At 57.8% G+C, this 18,405-nt stretch overlaps 4 protein-coding genes and 1 pseudogene across 4 annotated transcripts; 1 reads left to right on the top strand and 4 right to left on the bottom strand.

The window, feature by feature from the left end:
* Nucleotides 1–194: 194 nt before the first annotated feature.
* On the top strand, nt 195–5,537 carry DCS_03974 (Dephospho-CoA kinase CAB5; the record flags this gene model as incomplete). Its single annotated transcript, XM_040801286.1, has 4 exons — nt 195–232; nt 1,353–2,256; nt 2,968–4,866; nt 4,920–5,537. The coding sequence occupies 4 exons, from the start codon at nt 195–197 to the stop codon at nt 5,535–5,537; spliced, it is 3,459 nt and encodes a 1,152-aa protein (XP_040656319.1).
* A 502-nt stretch (nt 5,538–6,039) lies between these two features.
* DCS_03973 lies at nt 6,040–7,203 on the bottom strand (annotated as a pseudogene).
* Nucleotides 7,204–8,837: 1,634 nt separating this feature from the next.
* DCS_03972 (uncharacterized protein) lies at nt 8,838–10,787 on the bottom strand (the record flags this gene model as incomplete). The annotated part of the gene is made up of 1 exon (XM_040801285.1): nt 8,838–10,787. One exon carries the CDS (start codon nt 10,785–10,787, stop codon nt 8,838–8,840), a length of 1,950 nt encoding a protein of 649 aa, XP_040656318.1.
* Nucleotides 10,788–12,709: 1,922 nt separating this feature from the next.
* Nucleotides 12,710–14,067, bottom strand: DCS_03971 (INSIG domain-containing protein; the record flags this gene model as incomplete). The annotated part of the gene is made up of 2 exons (XM_040801284.1): nt 12,710–13,126; nt 13,255–14,067. The coding sequence occupies 2 exons, from the start codon at nt 14,065–14,067 to the stop codon at nt 12,710–12,712; spliced, it is 1,230 nt and encodes a 409-aa protein (XP_040656317.1).
* Nucleotides 14,068–16,878: 2,811 nt separating this feature from the next.
* DCS_03970 (60S ribosome biogenesis protein Mak11) lies at nt 16,879–18,345 on the bottom strand (the record flags this gene model as incomplete). The annotated part of the gene is made up of 1 exon (XM_040801283.1): nt 16,879–18,345. The coding sequence occupies one exon, from the start codon at nt 18,343–18,345 to the stop codon at nt 16,879–16,881; it is 1,467 nt and encodes a 488-aa protein (XP_040656316.1).
* Between the last annotated feature and the right edge of the window lie 60 nt (nt 18,346–18,405).

Below are 18,405 nucleotides of genomic sequence, written 5' to 3'. Positions count from 1 at the left end.
GTACATGCGATTGAGCGTGTGCCAGATGCTGCCGATCCGTACTTGGTACTAGCATAGCGCGCTGCAGGGGGACTGCAATTATTTTCAGCATTATGCCAGATTTGGCCATTCGAAATGCCTACACCTAGGTGTACTTGCATGCTTTGACATGTGGCAAGGTGAATGAAAGCCGCGCTGGCACTGTTCGAATTTACATGCAGATGCTCGTCATATGCGGAGGACAGCAAAGCTCGTAGGTTGAAGTACTTACGTGACATTGCGTCTCCGCGCAGCACGGAGTTGGCCCAAGAAATGCAGGCATTTGCAAGACGGAGGTGCCATCCATGCTACATAATACTAGGTACGGAGTAACCTAGTAGGTAATTGTCCAGGGACGGGAGTGTGCGAGTCGGTCCATCAGCAGGGATCGTGGGTGACATGTACTGTATACTTACCACTGTAGGTCTACTTAGTACTGGACCTACAGGCCGTCTGCGCCTTGGGTTGGTGACGTACTTGGGTACCAGGACCCGTATTGATACTTTGTAATGCCGGCTTTAGGACTTTTCAATCGTTGGTCCATCCACCGCAGTGCAGGCCGTTACACTGGTTCGGGTGCTACAGTGCCTACATGTACTCTGTACTTGCAGGCACTCGTGCGTCTCGCTAGATGTCGGAAAATACTAATACTCCGTACGGCGTACCACTTGTAGGTACAACTTACTGCCAAGTACCTAGATATCCATGTATGGTACTGTACATGTACACGCACGCACAGTACGAGCACGAGTACAATGAGGCACAAGTACAAGGCGGTGATGGTGATGCTACCTAATACTCGACAGGCTACCTACTAGGCACCTGGTACAGCAGTATGGCACACGGATAGTGCACTCCCACGGTATGACGGTGTGCAGCAGTTTCGTCCCCTTCTCGCACATGTTCTCTTGCTCCGCACGGCTCGTACAACGCATTGTACCCTGTACACGACTTGACACAGCGCATCACCCTACTCCGTGTGGCCGTGACGAATGTAATTGTAAGCGTATTCTCTACTGTACTTACATGCATAACTGTACGTGTACTGTAGGTGTGCGGAGTACCCTGCACTGTACTCCGTACTTGTGCTCGTACTGTAACTTGTACTTGTACTTGGATGCTCTGGCCAACCCGAGTGCTGTGGCAACACTAGAGATCGGGAGAGGCGGGGGTCCGGCAACGTAGCGGACGTGGGCGCTGTCAGGGGAGCCGTCAACCCACCAACCAGGGGCGGCTAGCTGGTGATGGACTCCTGTGGGGCACCAGTCGGTAGGGATCCCGACGAGACCTCGACGCTTCCGCCATCTGCTTCCAACCTTCTCTTGCACCTGCAGCCGAGGGAAGCTCCGGTCCGAGGAGCCAACCGACGATCCGTCCAGATCCGACAAGTTGCCGACCCCTTTGACGGCATTCGCGTCGGACGGCCGATCCCTTCTCCACCCCGGCTCGACCATCCATCCTCCCTGGGACGCCATCGTCGCCCGTCCGCTCCGCATCATGCTCCTCATCGGCTTGACGGGTTCGATCGCGACGGGAAAATCGACCGTCTCCTCGCTGCTGTCCGCCTCGCCCCATTCGCTGCCCGTCATCGACGCCGATCTCCTGGCCCGCAAGGTCGTCGAGCCCGGCACGGCCGGCTACGATGCCATCGTCCGGCACTTTGGACCCAGCACGCCCGATCTTCTCGTCGAGGCCTCCGACACGATGCCAGAACAAGGCCCGAGCGGCAAGGGGAGGCCCTTGAACCGGCCGGCGCTCGGGAACCGCGTCTTCGGCGACGGCGACGAGCGAAAGAGGGACCGAGCCGTCCTCAACGGCATCGTCCACCCGGCCGTGCGGTGGGAAATGTTCAAGTCGGTGCTGACCTGCTACCTGCGCGGTCACTGGGCCGTCGTCCTCGACATCCCGCTGCTGTACGAGAGCGGACTCGATCGCTTCTGCGCCGTCGTCTTCGTCGTCGCCATCGCCGACGAAACGCTGCACCTGCAACGGCTCATGGCCCGCGACGCGCACCTGAGCGAGGACGACGCAAGAAACCGTGTGCGCAGCCAGCAAGACGTCGTACTCAAGGCCAAGAGGTGCGAGGCTCGAGGAAAGGGCAAAGGCTTCGTCTTGTGGAACGAAGGGTCCAAGGAAGAGCTTTCCATGAGCCTCGACAAGGCCATGGCCGCCATCCGCAGCTCTCGTCCCCGGTGGTGGTCGATGCTGCTCCTCGCATGTCCGCCGTTGGCCATGATCGTTGCCTCGTGGAGCCTTTGGCAGAACAGTCGCTCCAGCAAGAGGTGGCATCCGTGACGCCGAGATGGAAGGCTTGCACGGCGAGCGGAACAATAAATGAATGTCATGCCCCCTTCGAAATCTCTCTCCCTACGCAGAAAGTCCGTTTGCAGCGCCCTTGCCCCTCCCCCAGCCAGGGGACCAGGGCCTCGCTGGCTGTTCAGCGGACGACCGACCTGTGCTGGCTGCGCAAGGTACCGACTGCTGGTACCTACTACGTACTGCTCTTCCCTCTATCCTACCAACATGCAACCTACCATCATCATCACTACAGGCGGACCTAACACCGGCCGGTCTTCCTTCTTATCCTGACTGCGAGCATCATGTTTTGACCGACGATCCCGCCCTTCTCGTCGCCTGGCCGCTTTGATCCCACGCTGGCGAGTGGACAACTCCCATCCCTCTCCGCTTCCCTCATCTTTCCATCGACCTGAGCTCCCATCCAACTGGATTGATTGATCAATTCTGCCACATGCCTCTCTGCCCTGCGTCGACTAGGAGGCCCTTTTTGGTGGAAAACGCGTATGACCTGCAAAATTTCTCCATCGACTCCCTGACCGCCAACCTTTGGCCCCAGTCGCCACGCCCGCATATAAACTTTCATCATTTGCAACCACCCCACCATAGGAACTGCACATCGATAGACAGTGTCGCTCACTACTCTTTCTCCAGCGGCACTCGGCCGTCGAGATGCCTCAGAGAAAGGGCTTTGGCGGCAGATACCCCCTCCACTTTTGCGAGTGGGTGGTGGGAACGAAGATCGAAAACGCACTAGGCCCCCGTACCACGAAGCCATCGAGTCAAAGTCAGAGAGCCATCGTTGCCGTTCAAGTACTCACCAGCGATGAGACGGAACAGGATAGCCTCGTCATCACCTACCCGCGTTCTGGACAACCCGGTCGTCCAACCAAACCCGCCGATGCCCCGAAGGCCTCCAAGAAAGTTCGCTTTCGAGATGCCAAGTTGAAATCGGCCTTGAAGAAGACTTCCAATGGAGTAGCTGGATCGAATTCTGAAGCCGCGCCATCCAATTCTGACGCCAAGTCGACTGATCATTCAGAAGCCCAACCATCTGATTCCGCAGCCCAATCGTCTGATTCGGACGCCAAGCCATCCGCTTCGTCCGGCAGTTCATCAACCGACCCCCCCGAGGGCCAGCTAACTGACTCGGATGCTCAGTCATCTGATTCCGGAACATCGTCCAAATCGGACAACGGACCTAAAAGCGGAAAACATGAGCCTGCGAGGGTTCAACCGCCGCATAAAAGGCCGACCAAAGCCAAGAGGAGAAAGAATAGTTCGTCAAATTCCGATAGCGAAGCCGACCCCAATCCCCACCCCAACTGTAAGTGCCCGCGCTGCACGGAAGGCCGGAAGAGATTGAAGAGCCGAGCCAAACGTGTCGACGAGGTCACCGGTAGCGAATCGGAAGCATCCCAATCAAGAGCTGACATCGACACCAAAGGCATGAAAGTCCTGGAATCGACCGCATCAAAAAAGCAAGGCAAGAAAGGCAAGATCAAGCCGAACGAGTCCGAGGCCGATGATGAAGCATCCGAGGCGGCAGAAGTGACCGAGAGCGAGGCGGTGGCAGATGACACAGAGGAGCCAGAGCTTGGCAAACAGGAACCGGAGCACATGCAGGAAAAGAAGCAGCAGAAGCAGCAGCAGAAGCAGCAGCAGAAGCAGCAGCAGAAGCAGCAGCAGAAGCAGAAGCAGCAGCAGAAGCAGCAGAAGCAGCAGCAGAAGCAGCAGGAGGAGCTACAGGAACAGAAGCAGCAGAAGCAGCAGAACGAACAAAAGGAATCGGAGACGGCGAATGGCAACAATGTGAATAACACCACCGCCAAAGGACAAGAGGAGACAAGCAGCAAAACCGAGAATGGACCTCAGAAAGAGTCGACCGAAACAGTGCCGGAGTCTGCCCCCAATGGAGGAGGCAAGTCGAACACGAAGAATGGGAACGGCAATAATACAGCTGACTGGCCCGAGGCATTCATTGCACCGCATCTCCGTCGTCCAACGCTGGTTGAGCCAATCCGAACGGAAATGGTCCAAACCGAGCGGGTGGTGGAAACGGCTCAAGATCCAGCGCCAAACGCCTACTACGACCCGACGAACGGCCTGCTTCGCTTGTATTGCGGCCCAGCGTATGGGAACCATTACGGTCAGGATCCGTATCCTCCCCCAGATACTTTAGCTCGCCCTCTGCATGCCGGCATGCCACATCATACCCACAATCCATACTACTACGGCTTTGGTCCCGTTCCCCAGCAAGGTCAGGAGCCTGCGCCCAACCCGCAGGGTGTGCCGATGATGGCTTGGAACCAAATAGGCCCCCCTCCTGGAGTTGCCCCCTACTTCCCGAGCGGGTACCCACCTAGCATGTGGCAACAGGACCCCAATATTTTGGCCAACGCAGAAAGGAAGTCGAGCGTGAACGCGAACAGAAGCAGGGGGGCGAACGGAAGCAAGGGAGCATTCAGCATTGCTGGTGCGAACGGCGGCTCCCCATTCAGCAAGACGAAGGACAAAGATGGTGCCAACAATGTGGCAGCTGGCAGTCTCAAGGTTTGAACCTGCGTTTCTGTGGTTTGAATCTGACAAAGAGCTAACCTGACCAGGGGGGCAACGACAACCCGTACTACAAGAAGCCAAAGTCCGTGTTCAGCAACCTCGAGAGCCGAGTCCCATCTGGGGCGAGTCATCAAAGTGCCAATGACGGTCCTAACCCCAGCCCCATGCCGGATATTGATTTTCAAGGACACCATGAAGTCTACAAAAACGGTCAGGCGCCTCTGAGTGCGCAGGGCAGCGAGGTCCGACAGACGGAGCAGCAGGGCTCGACGGCCAGCCAGGAGGGGGTGCCCCAGTCAGGAAACGGCTACTCCAACGGCAAGCCTGGGTGGGGCACAGATCAGAATAGCATAAACGAAAAGGCGGACGCAACTGCTGAATGGAACAACATCGGAAGCGACAAGACGAGTGGTCAGGGTGTTCGTGATGCAGGAAACGGCGAGGCAGCGAACAACGGAGCAGGCTGGGATAATGTTGGAGTGCAAAGCTCTGTTGCAGCTTCCCATGGCTATGAAGAATGGAGGCGCGACTCGGCGGGCGAGAACAAATCTGCGCCTCTGGCGGCCACGGCCACACCCAACGTAATGCCGGGATCGTGGGTTGAACCTCCACAGCCCTCAGCCCCGTCCAGTAGCGACCAAAGCATGACGAACATATACTGGTGAGCCAAGGGGTCGTTTGCGGGTGATGCTTTGCTGTTCATGCATGAAATAGCCTCGTTTTGCAACTCGTCGAGATGCGAATGTCATGGGACAGGCGGCGTACACCAACGCATTTGGGCGGAAGTTGCCGAAAGAAAGCAGGGCTGGTATCCTCGAAATTGAGCATTACAAGGAAACGAAAACTGGACAACTGCCTGATACCCAGTGTGCACATTTTTTGTTTGTATGATCATGGTAAACAAGTCCATCTTCCTCCCTTGGAGATGGGGAAAGGGGGTTGATGGTACTAAGTGACTACACATTGTCCTTGCCCCATTTCATTCGATTGATATTCGCTATTCTTGAAAAAATCACCGCAGCGAATTGTCCATTCCATCGTGTAAGGGAATAGCCAAGCAACGCACGGCGAAGCCGCACACTACCTGTGTCACTCAGCTTTGCCGCAAGCTTCCGGAGTCGAACCAAACAAGCTCTGCAATCACCTGGCTTCGCCAGACATGGTCCGTTAGAGGGGGCGCATCTTCCTCGAACGGGGCCTACGCAACTTCGTCCTTACGAACTCGTCCCCGTCTGGGGGAGGTGTCAGGAGGCGTACACCAACCCTTGCGAGTAGCCTGGCAGCTCGCACCGCCAGTTGACCAAGCCTCTGCAGCACTCGCTGCTCCTCGATTTTGTCCTCCCAGGCCAGATCCTTTACCACGTCGACGAAGACCCAGGGGCTAACAGTGACGTTCTCTATGCAGGAGCTCGTCGTGCGGCACCAGGCGCTGTACAAGGTGCAGATCTTCGACAGGAACGCCTGAGTGTAGTGATCCGGGTCGCCCGGTTTCATGAGCAAGTCGAGTCGGACCCATTGATATTGGAAACCTGGCACTTCCAAGGTGACTAAAAGTTCAATTTCAATCGTCTCCTGGCCCTTGAGCTGACGAATGCTTTGCAATGAAGGATATACGCCCCAGTGGCTTGGCACAGTCCAGCTGCCGCACCCTCTGAGGACGCCTTGCTCGATATCTCTGGGTTCGCGGACGCGGCGGTGTTGGCTACGCGTTCTCCCAGAGACAAAATAGGGATTATTGGCAATGTCGGCGCGTCCCTCACCAAAGATGCGCAGGTTGAGCTCTTGGTAAGCCTCGCGGAGGATCTTCTCGTTACACGGACGGTGGCGTCCTTGTGGATTCCTGATTATGGAGCAGGCGAGGGAGAGGTCGCTCAAAGTCGTCTGGTCCAGGGACAACGATGCTGCAGGGGCGACGACGGTGCGGAGAGTTCTTCCTTGCAACAGTTGGAACTTATAACCGCTTGCATGCACGCAGCAGTCGAACAGTAACTCGGCCCCGGGTCCGTCAGTCGACGCGGTCCCAGCGATGCGTAATTGCCTTAGGCGGTGTACCGACCGTGTAAGATCGACAATAAAGGAGGCGAGTCCCTGCACTGTCTCATGAAACGGCCGAAGGCGTATTTCCGTAATAGCCAGGAACTGGAGACAATAGCATTGGCCTAAGAATGACAGCAGTCTGCTATTCAAAGTGGAATCGTCTGACGAGCCCATGCCGAAATCGTTCGAGTGGTTGACGATTGTGACGCGAGTGAGGGCCGCTCGACGGTCAGGACAGATGGCAGCCGTGAAATGGACAAAATTCATGTAGCCGAAAAAGAGAAACCGGTTGCACTGTTCGGATACACGGGTAAGACTGAGACTATCGAGGAAGGAAGGATGGGTGGAAAAAGGAAAGGACGGGCCGGCGAGGGAAGGAAGGACGGAAGGGTTGGCAGGCACCGAGTAATGAGCAGAGGCAGGAGGCACCCACCCTGTAAAAGGTCTGCAGCGTCTTTTGATCGCGCCAGAAAAGACGGCAAGTTTTCTCAAGCGAAGGGAGCATCGTTATCATCAGATTCAGCGCCGCCTGGTACGGAGATTCAACCTCGACGAGGATGAAGACGTTTGTGTTCGGACCTTGTGTGCGCGGCTGGATTTCTCGCTGACAGTCGAGCACTTCTTTCCAGATCATAGCTCGAACCTGCATTCATGTGAGTGGTTTTCATGACGGCGGCGCTCCTAACCTCGTCGACGACGATCCCCAACTAGTGCAAGGTGGTAACAATGGTGTGCTGACCTCCAGTGGCGCTCGTGCGAACAGCTCATTACCCGAGCTTCTAGGAACTTCGTCCTCCTCTGCTCCAACTGAGGAGGCAGACATCTCGGGAAAAGCGAAGCTCGCCTGCAACGAGCTGCTTGTGTGCGGTTTGAATGTGCCGCAAGGTTTCTGTTCAACGAGCGGGGGCAGCATGCAAGAGCCGCAGAACTCTTGTGTGTAAGAAGGGATAGACAGAGGAGGAAGGATTGTTGATGAAAAAGAATCAAAGTATTTATTGCGTGACGAGTAATCCAAGCGCCGCTGCGATGCCAGCCGGAATCAGTGCATCAGCGAAGTCTGCAACATGGCATCGATGAGTGAATGTGGAGATGAACGTAACGACACCGAGCGAGCTTCAATCAAGGTAGTGAGTGGGTGGAGGCGTTGCCAGAGCAAGGGGCAAGAAGTGATAGATGCTACTGCACAGCCAAAATCGTTGATGATCATGCCATGACATGCAGACGTAATTGATGCTGAGCACCGAAGCGCTACAGAAAACAGTTATGTCACGACGGCAATCAGACAGATGCCTTTCCCTGGCACAAAATCGGCCAAGACGAAACTCCAGCATACAAGGAAGAGCGCAGTGACAGGCGTCAAAATCCAAAAGGTACAAAGTGAAGTACGCATGAACATCAGCTTCGAACAGTTCTCCCGGGGATGGGCCATGCTGGGCCGCGATACACAGCCACCGATTCCAAAAGGGACTTGAGAGGCAATACATTTCCAACAGTGTCAAATGCAAACAGAGATCCTCGATGCCACGATGTTGATGAAGTGTGAAGCACCCCGTGTTGTGTCCATATGATGAAATGCCACTGGAGAAACTCGCTATCCTGATCATGTATGCAAACGAGAGACAAAGGAAACAAAGGAGGGGACATCCTTTTGTCGAACAGAACAGTCATTATTGCCCGGTAGAAGGTGAATATCCGTCATTGGGCATCCTATCGAGTGGTGGCTTGGGGAATGGAGATGCTCCGTTGACTCGCATAGGCCATCATAGAATGGCGCATGTGTTGGCAGACCTACCCATCAGGTCAGCGTGCGCCTCGGGAAGCAGGCCATCTCGTCTCGCAAAGCCTGCATGTCGTGCCCGACTCGGACAGAGAGTCGAGACGATGACGACGAAAGGCAGATCGAGGCTGGCCGGGCCGAGAACGCACACTCACCATCGCCCGCCCCCCATTTCCAAGATCCACTCTCCACAGATCTTGAGCCTCTGACGCACACTCGACGTTCCAAGGAGCCGATACTTTTCCACGTTCTTGACCGGAAGGATGCTCGCGAGCCACCAAGGGAGGAGGGCGGCGTCGCTGGGGCGGTCGCCGTAGAGAAACAGCATCCGTTCCGTCAGCCACGGTGCGCTTTCCCCCCGCTTTCTCTCGACAAAACCGACGGCGAATTGCATGAGGCTTTTCGTCGTCATGGTTTCCAGGTCCGAAACGGTGGTTGGTGCTGCCGCGGCACGTCCCCCGGTACCCCCGTCGTCGTCGGGGAACTCTGCGAAGCTTCCATCGCCAGGAAGCTCCGCATCGGCATCGTGGCGGCTGCTGTCGAGCTGGGCGCCGCCATCATACCCGACCTCTAGCGCTTCCACGGCCGCTTCCTCCTCAAGGCTCATGTCATCGACACGTTGCAGCTTGCCGATGGGGTACCCGTCCATCTGACCGTGAGCGACGACGCGGAAGCGGGACAGTCCGGTGGTTTCGATGAGGATCCGTCCGTCGGGGTAGAACTCGGCCCTGACTATGCGCACGAGGGTACCGAGTTCGAAGAACTTGGCGGCATGGGCCGGCCCCGGCTCCCTCGGCAGCACGATGCCGAATGCTTTGCCTCCGTCGAGGGCGCGACGAATCATCAGACGATAGGATGGTTCGAAGACGTGTAGGAAGGTTGGCATGGTCGGAAAGGTCACGGTGCAGGAGAACAACGGGACATCCAAGGTTTGCTGCCACACGGCGAGCTCAGCCTCGATGGCCTCTTCCCGGACCACCAGCTCGTCTCTCCAAAAGGCCGTGGTGATGTCCAGCAGCCGTTCGTTGACGGGGCACAACCAACGCCGAAGAAGGGGGCTGAAGTCGAGGTTGCTGCGACACAGGGGGCACAGCCCCGAGTGGTCGATGATGCGAAGGAGACAGGGGCGGCAAAATGTGTGGCCGCAGGTCGACGTCATGGGCTCGTACAAGATGGAGTAGCATATCTCACAGTCCATCTCCATGCGCATTTTTTGCTTGGCCTCGTGGAGGACGAGGGATTCAAAGTCGACCGAGGCACCGTCGGCGGCCTCTGGCCCAGGCGTCATGGACGACTCGCGATACTTGACGTCGGCGTCGTACGAGAGGTGTCCCTCGGCGACGAGGGTCCAAAGGGCCACAAGGTGCTCTCCCTTGATGACGCAGGGTACCATGCTCGTGTCAGGGGGAGGTTCGGGACCGTCGCGGAAATGGCCGTGGTGCATGATCCTGGTGTAGGTCGAGGTAGAGGCGCACAGCTCGGTTGGCTGAGATCTGCAGCGGATGATGGCGTCGTCCATGATTCGGATGGCCTTGTTGAGAACGACATCGATGTGACAGTCTTCGAGGGAATGCCTTCTTTCACATCCGCCAAAGATGCATTTGAAAACGCGTCGATGGCCGGTCCGCGTCTCGCACATCGGAGCATCGGGGTCGCTGGGGTCAGGCAAGCAGGTCCGGCAGAGGCTGCGACCGCAGCTCAGGGTGACGGCATCCTTGAACAGCCTGGAGCACCGTTTGCACTGGAAGAGGCGGACGATGTCGCGCGCCTGACGAGGCGTTGGCTTCTGGGCCTCAGGCTTCCGGAGAGGTTGGCTGAATTGACCAGCATCGGCGCCCCCTCGGCTCTCTTCGCGCCGACGATCGATCCATGTCAGCAACGGTGGCCCCAGAGGCAGTGGCGTAGGCTGCCGCGGACGGGCTTCACGTCTTGGCGCCCCTGCATTGCTGCGAGTTTCGAGGTTTGGTGGAATGTCCTGTTGAATGTTCTGGGGAGAGACGGGTGAGGGCGACCTGGAAGTGGATCGGGGAGAGGACCCGGCGGAGGGTTCGTCGAGGCCTTCAGGGGCCAAAGGAGGCGGCAACGCTTCGTCCGACGACATGGACAACACGGCAACAGGGCAACAGCAGATTGGCGACGCTAGGCGTTTGTTGCAGTCGACGGAAAAGCCAAGGGGCAGAAGACGATATCGCAGCTTATCGTTCAAAGACCGGAGCGTGAAGGCCTCGTGGTGGGACGCATCGATGGCCTTTTCATCGAGCCCCCGTCGTCGTGATGGCTCGTTCCTGATGGAACGCTTCGAGACAGAAAAGAGTCGACCAGGACAAGGTTTTGGGCCATTCAACCGTGGCGCGGGCCGGTGAAATGGATGGAAACGACTCGATAGCAGCAGGGTATTAGATGCCCGCGCTCGATGACGACGAGAGCCAGAGTGCGAGGGAGCGAGAGAGCAAGAGAGGATGGAGAGGCGGTGCGGGAGAGCAGGGGAAGGAAACGGCAGGAACCGGTAGGACGCTGAGAGGGAGGCGTGGACGGACGGGTGGACGGACGGATGGACGAATCATGGATGTATTACATACAGGGTGCAGGCACATGGAGCGAGGGGGGGTCAAAATAGGTCGTCGTTGAATAGCACAGCCGTCAGCTTGTCGGATCAGGTCATGGATGGAACCTCCCCTGGGGGATGGGGGAGGGGGTGATACGATGGTTGGATGGGCAGCCTCGGGGGAATGATTCAACGGCAGCCGTCGTCGATGGTAGGTAGGTTGGTTGGTCGAGAGGAGCCAAAGAATGCAGCAAGCAGCCAGCTGCGCAGTGCGGTTGCGAGCCCGGTGAATTTTTGGCCGCGTCTTTGGCGGGAACGATTTGAGCCTTGATGGGAATCGGACGACGTCAAGACGACGACGAGGTTGTGGATGATGTCGTCGTGACCGAAGCCGTGACCGAGTACGGATATGTCTGCGGACGACGATGAACAACGGATGCCGACTGCACAGCGTACGACGAGATGAGCTGCGAAATTGAAAGAGCCAGCGGGAGGCGAGAGAGAAAAGATGACGGGATTCGCAGGGGTGTAATGTTGGTCCTACCACCTACTACCGAGCACAAGCTGCTGCTAGTGGTGGCCGGTTTGCTCGTAGTGGCCCATTGGCGGTGTGGGTGGTGTGGATGGAACGCATCCATACGACGTCATGGATGTCCGACCACCATCGGTCATCTTCCGGAGAAAGCGGCGCAGGATCGAGCCAAGTACCGAGGACGAGCGAGTCCAGTCGACGGAAACAAAAACGCGAGCGAAGCAAAGAAAGCATCCGACTTGGCTCTATGCCGACAGATCCGACGAATACCAGTTTTCTGGTCGGACTGGAGGTTGCCTCGTCCAGCTCATCGTCTGGTGGGGCTTCCACGAAGCAGTCACGGATGGTCGGCGTAACTCCTTCCCCGCCAACGCATAAAGGCGACAAAGGCCACATCTCATACCCACGGGGGTTCATGTGCAATTATTTACACTTATTTCTTGGGTAGAGTTTTCATCTCACGCCATGCTGCTGTCGTCTTCCATGTCTTCTTCCATGGCACATCTTCCACGGCAACATTTTCGTGGCAGAGCCTTCGTCGTCCACCTTTCATCTTCCGTCCATCTCGTTTCCGTCATGCTGTAGGACGTGGACGAACGGCGGCAACAGGGCAGGGCCGTGCCGAGGCCGCTCGCTGCGGCACTGTTACACGGCGTCGATGGATGATGGCACACCTGTCCCGCGTGTGTCCGAGTAACACAGCAAGGTGCATCAGGTCCGACGTGACGGTCATCGATCGAAGGGCCCGTGTCCTTCCCCTCACGCCAACCGACAGGCATGCGAGAAACAAGGTACATATTCTGCGGGCTGCCCAGATGACCGCTCCCCACACGCACCCTCGGTGCAACTACACCAACCCCGGGTATCACGCCCCAACAAAACGTCGCCGTGGGAATCGCCGTGGGAATGATGAGGTCCGCCGATAAAAATGAAGGAAACACACCAGTCACCGGACACCGCCCCACCGCCCCCGACCGGTGGCACTCCTGCTCCAGGCCAGTCGCCTGCCAATGTTCCCGAAGCATACGCAGCTGCAGAAGAGCACGCTGAGCATCCAGACGCCCGTCTCGACCGTCTCCTGGCTGGCGAGGCCGCCGAGCACGCCGAGCGGCTGTCCCGTCTCCGAGGCCGAGGCCGATCCCATGGAGGCGTTGAGCGATGGGTCGCTCAGCGGCGACGGCCGTGCCGATGGTGCCGGCATCATCTCCGGGTTCACGCCGAGCAGGACGACGGACCCGGCGAGGCCGACGCCTGCCGAGAGAAGGAAGCCTGGCTTGCTCCGGTCGATGAGCCACCACAGCAGCGGATTCACGAGGGCGAGGGTGAGCGACACCTGCAGCGGCGACGACCAGGCGAGTTTTCGCTGCAAAAACATGTCGTCAGCGACTGATTCACGCCTACCGATGCGAAACACGAAGAAGGGAGAATGAAGGGGACAACGAAGGGGACAACAAAGGGGAACACGAAGCAAGACGGAGGGAATCGACGTACGATGGCGAATATGATGCCCACAAAGGCACCGATGGCGCGCATGACGAGCGCCCAGTCCCTACCGGCGCCGAGCTCCTGTCCCGACAGGTCCTCGGAGCCGATCATGGCGACGTCCTGGACGGCCGGCTCGCCGCCAAACGCCCTTTCCCACACCTTGTCGAACCAGGGCAGCAGCGAGCCGAGGACGACGCCCGAGACGCCCCAGAAGGCGAGGTACCGCCAATTCGCCCCGGGCTTGATGATGCCCTCGGCCAGGTCGGCGAGGTACTGCTGCTCGCTGTGCAGGCGCGTCACGAGCACGCCGTAACCGACGCCGAGCATGAAGAGCAGACCGGCGCGGAAGGCGAGCGACGCGACCGTCGCCGCCGTCAGCGGGCCGGCCGTCGACTCGACGGGGTACGTGGACTGCCGACGCCGCGGAAGGTGGCAGCGGTCGCGCATGAGCTCGTAGGTGGCGTCGTTGATGGACGGCCGCCTGACGGGCGTCTGGGCACCGGTGCCCCAAGGCGTGTCGATCTCCTCGCGGCCGATGACGCTCTTGGCGTTGCCCTTGGCCTGCGAGTAGATGCCCATGAGCGTCGACGAGGTGAGGTTGAGGAACGACTGAGGCCGACTGATGGAGGAGCCGGCGTCGGTGGGCGTGAACCCCGGGTGGAGGAAGCGCGGGCTGCTCGTCACGTCCTGGTCTCGCGGGGAGACGCCGGCCGGCGTGTCGTCGGGCTCATCGTCGTGCGGCGGCGTCGCGCTCGTGAAGTTGAGGTTGAAGGGTCGTCGGGGGACGGGGCGTACGATTTGGGGCCCGTCGTCGGCCATGGCAGTCACCGTTGCCGCCTTTTGTCCGAAGCACGGTCCGATGTCCGTTTCTTGCGAGCTCAATCAACAAACGGCGACAGTCTATCCGACACGAGTCGTCCGCCAGCCGCCTTTACGCGAGTGCTTGGGGTCGAGGATTGGTTGGCAACCCAAATTGACGATGCTCCGAGCCGTGTACGGAAGACTCGAACTTTCGAAGAAGGCGGAAATCCGAGAGAGGAGGAAATGGGGATGGTCTGCCAGCCCTTGATCGTCGTCGGTTGCCCTCGAATCCTCACCCTTACGCGGGCAACGAGCGGACGCTGGCTGGGGTCTGGACCGGTTGACTGCGTGTTTCAGAAGGGGATTATACCGACACGCGTGCTCGACAAGCGAATGGGTCAACGGCGATGACGACTGCGGCAAGGGGTTGGTCGATATTATGAAGAGGGAAGGGAGGGGCGTCGTTGGGAATCGGACGGTAGACGCACGAGGTCACGAAGGGGTAGGGTGCCGTTGGTTTATTGGGAGGAAGCCTCTTCAGTTGTGCTGTGGAGCTCGCTGGGGTAACTGGGGTCCACCGTCCATCAGCGGTTGGGGGGGGGGGGGAGGATTGCTGGCAAACCATGGCAGTGGGGGTTGAGGGTTGGTCGAGGGTAGCGTAGCAGTGCGCACGCTGCCCCGGATTCTGGCGTTAGGCCAGCTTCGTGCTGGTGTTGCCGTCTTCACATGCCCCGCCCCACCGAGGTCGCAGCACGCGCCCTGCAGGCGGCTGCGGGCTGCAGCCTGCCGCTAGCCGTTGCTGGCCGGCCGGCCACTTGTAGGGGCAAGAACGGGAGAAACAGGCTAAAGCCAAAAACGGCGAGGGCAGAACCTCCGCCCGGTCCTCGGTACAACGTGTGCGGAGCCCTTGGACCGGCCTAGTACTTTGTGCTGTACAGTACAGGTACTGGACAAACTCACACCTACATGTACAGTACAGGCACACTTACTTACACCTACATGTAAGTACAGTACAGGCACACTTACTTACACCTACATGTAAGTACAGTACAGGTACACTTACACCTACATACAAGTACAGTACAGGTACTCTTACACCTACATGTACAGCATAGTACAGGTACACTCACGGTACAGGAACACTTACACGTCAATGTACAGTAAGTACATGTACATGAACACCTACATGCAGAGCCATGCACTCCATACTCTGTACTTACATATCACCAATGTCCGTACTCCAAATACCGTCAGTCATGTATTATTACCTGGTACTCGTCAGTTTCCATGTGCAGAGTATCAATACCCGTCCGACCCACCTAAAATGTACATTACAGTGCAAGTAAGTAACGTGGGGGTGCGCTGCACGTCATCGAGCTTCTCGTAATTACTCCCAAGTACTCCGTACCTAGTAAGTACTTGTATCCCCAGACGTGTACAGCCTTCCTCGTACTCGTACATGCAAGCTGGAACAATACGAGCAAAATTCACCAGCTCGTCAAGCGACCCAGCCAGCATTTATGCATCACCTCCTGGCACCTTGCTCGTAGTACTCGCACTCCCAAAGAACATGGGAGCGATGGTCATACAACTACAAATAGTCGATGGTGTACTTTCACTCGGTAGTGACTACAAGCATTCTGTAAGGAGTACACCCAAGTACTTGGCAAGTACGGATACTCACTGCGCGTGCAAGTACCAGGTACATCTTTGTGTACACCTGACGCGTAGTGTTAGTACTTGATGCACACGCATACTTACTGCAAGTACATTAACTCATGACGCCTGGTATCCTCTCCAAGTGCTAGCAAGTGTAAGTACTTACTTAAACTCACTGTACTCCGTACGAGAGTAAGTACAAGTACAAGAGATGCTGTGTACAGAACTTAAGTAAGTACATGTACTTACTTACAGTACTTGGCCTCAAGCCTAGGCACCCACGCCGCTCATCGGAGTTTTGGCACACGGAGTATTTGCATGTACCTTGAAATATCTGCATGTACCTTGAAATATCTGCATGTACCTTGAAATGTCTGCATGTACCTTGAAATATCTGCATAGCGTGTGAGTCGCATCACTCCCTACATAGCGTCAAAATGACGCTCTCGCCGTCATCGCTCGTCGACGCATTCGAAAAGGCCTGCATCCCCCCCCCGGCCCGCTGAAGAGTAGAGATGGCCACGCCATGTGACCCTGCAGATGCGTGCCCAACCCTCCTTGCCACCCTCTTCTGTGCCTTCCATTGCTTCGTTGGCGGCACGTAGCACCACAGGGCGGACGCGTTGTGATGCACGGCCTGCGCTGCCGCTGCGGCGATTCGTCCTATCCGCGAACAACATGGCAGCCGAATATGCGTCCGCGATCGTGCACGTAACATCGTCGTTCGTCCTCGTTCATGTGCCTGCCCCCCCTGTACCGTTGGCAACTCTTGGGTGGGCTCACCTCGACAAGCGGCCGACGCCCTGAAATCCACACGACTCCATCCACCGTGATCCATCATGCCTTCATGAGAGTCCTTCTCTTGACTTGCGACATTGACCGAATTTCGCCACGCCGAGGCGGCTCGATGACTCCAAGGACCTTGACTGCCAGGAGAACTGCGGTGGCCTCGGCCGATTGGACGACCTGCAAGGTGGATAGGAATCGACGGTAGCAATCGACGGTGGCAATTGACGGTAGCAATTGACGGTAGGAATCGACGGTAGCAATCGATGATGGCAATCGACAAAGAGTTGCTAGGCAAGGTAATTCTCGTTGGCACCTTGGCATCTGCCGCTCGAACCCTTGCCTTTCTACAAGACAACATCGTCCAAACACACCAACCCTGCATTATTCTTCCTCATCGTCGTCCTCGTCATCCTCGTCGTCCTCGTCCTCGTCATCCTCGTCATCTTCGTCCTCGCTGTCTTCCGCACCTTCCGGACGCGGAATCATCAGGAATCCTGCGAGGCAGGTGATGCGGTTCTGCGTCTCGTACGTGCCCACCAACTTTCCTGACGGCGTCTGCAGCTGCTCTTTAGCCGCCGCCGCCGCCGCCAGCAGCTCCTTGGTCTGCACCATCCACAGCCGAATCTTGCCCTCGCTGCTGGCGCCCGCCACGTAGAGGAGTCCTTCGTTGGCCTCGCTCCGGACGAGGACAAAGTCTTTGATGCGGCCCGCGACGCCGGCGTCTTTGCCGCCCACGTAGCCGACCGGCTTGGCCACCTTGAGCGCCTGTGTCTTCCCTTCCACCTGCTCGGGTTCCGAGAGGTCGTCCTCCCTCGTCGAGAAAAAGGCGATCCGTCCGTCTTCGGTCGAAACGGCCAGGAGCGACAGGCCGGCCGCGTCGTCCACCGAAACGTAGCTGAGCTGATGAATCTTCGTCTTCGTCGTCGGCATCACCCGGCACTTTGGAACGCTGTCCATGCCAAACACCACCGCATCGCGGTCGAATCCCACGGCAAACTCGTCGGCCTCGTCGGCACTTCCCCAAACCACTCTGCGTCCTTCTCCCGTCGAGTGCTTTCCCTCCCCAATCTCCTGGAGCATGTTCCGAGTGAAGCCCAGGACGCCGGCCTTCTTGCCCGTGACGAGATTCCACAGTCGCATGCATCGCTCGCCCTTGCTGACGCTAATCATCAACTTCATGCTCGGGTGAATGGCAAACTCGTTGACGCCCGACGGCGTCGCTCCAAACGCCGCCGTGTCTCCGCTCGGTCGCCCCTGCGCCGTCGCCTTCGGAACCTTGATGGTGCTCAGCACCGACCAGTCGCGGGTCCGGGCCACGGCAATCGTCGAGTCCTCGCTGCCCGTCAGCAGCTTCGACCGGGTCGGGAATCGCAATGCCGTGACCGTCGAGGAGTGGTGGAGCAGGGTGCCGAGCTCTCGGTTCTTGGGGTTCTCGAGAACCGGCCGCGGCGTCAGCTTTGCCAGCAACTCCTGATTCTTTCTGCTCGGCGGATGTGCCGACAGATTATATATGTTGATTCTTTCGTCCGTGCTGCCCGAAGCGAGGAGCACTTTTTGCGTCTGCCCGGGAACTGGTGCCGACGGCGGCGACACGGCCACGCAGCGGATAGCCGATGTGTGAGCATTGAATAGGAATGTGTCGGCAAAGTCAACCTGTTCATTCGGTCGAGTCGTTGCCGTCAAGCCGTGAAGAACCTGGTCGTAGGAGCCGGCGATGATCTGGATCGTCTCCGACACGAGCGGAGCCACTGGAGGTTTCGCGGCCTCGACGGCTTTTGCTTTTTTGTTTGCCGCCGCCTTCGCTGGCACCTCGCTGGCGCTTGCGACTTGTCTCTTTCGTTTCGCCATTGCGGGAGCGGGAGACAAAAAGTGCTTCGAGGTTTCAATTAGAAGAATGATCTCGGAGCC

This window comes from Drechmeria coniospora, chromosome 02 (assembly GCF_001625195.1).
Source record: "Drechmeria coniospora strain ARSEF 6962 chromosome 02, whole genome shotgun sequence".
NCBI lineage: Eukaryota > Fungi > Ascomycota > Sordariomycetes > Hypocreales > Ophiocordycipitaceae > Drechmeria > Drechmeria coniospora.
Note: the sequence above shows the minus strand (reverse complement) of the source record. Positions and strands in the feature narration are given on the sequence as shown.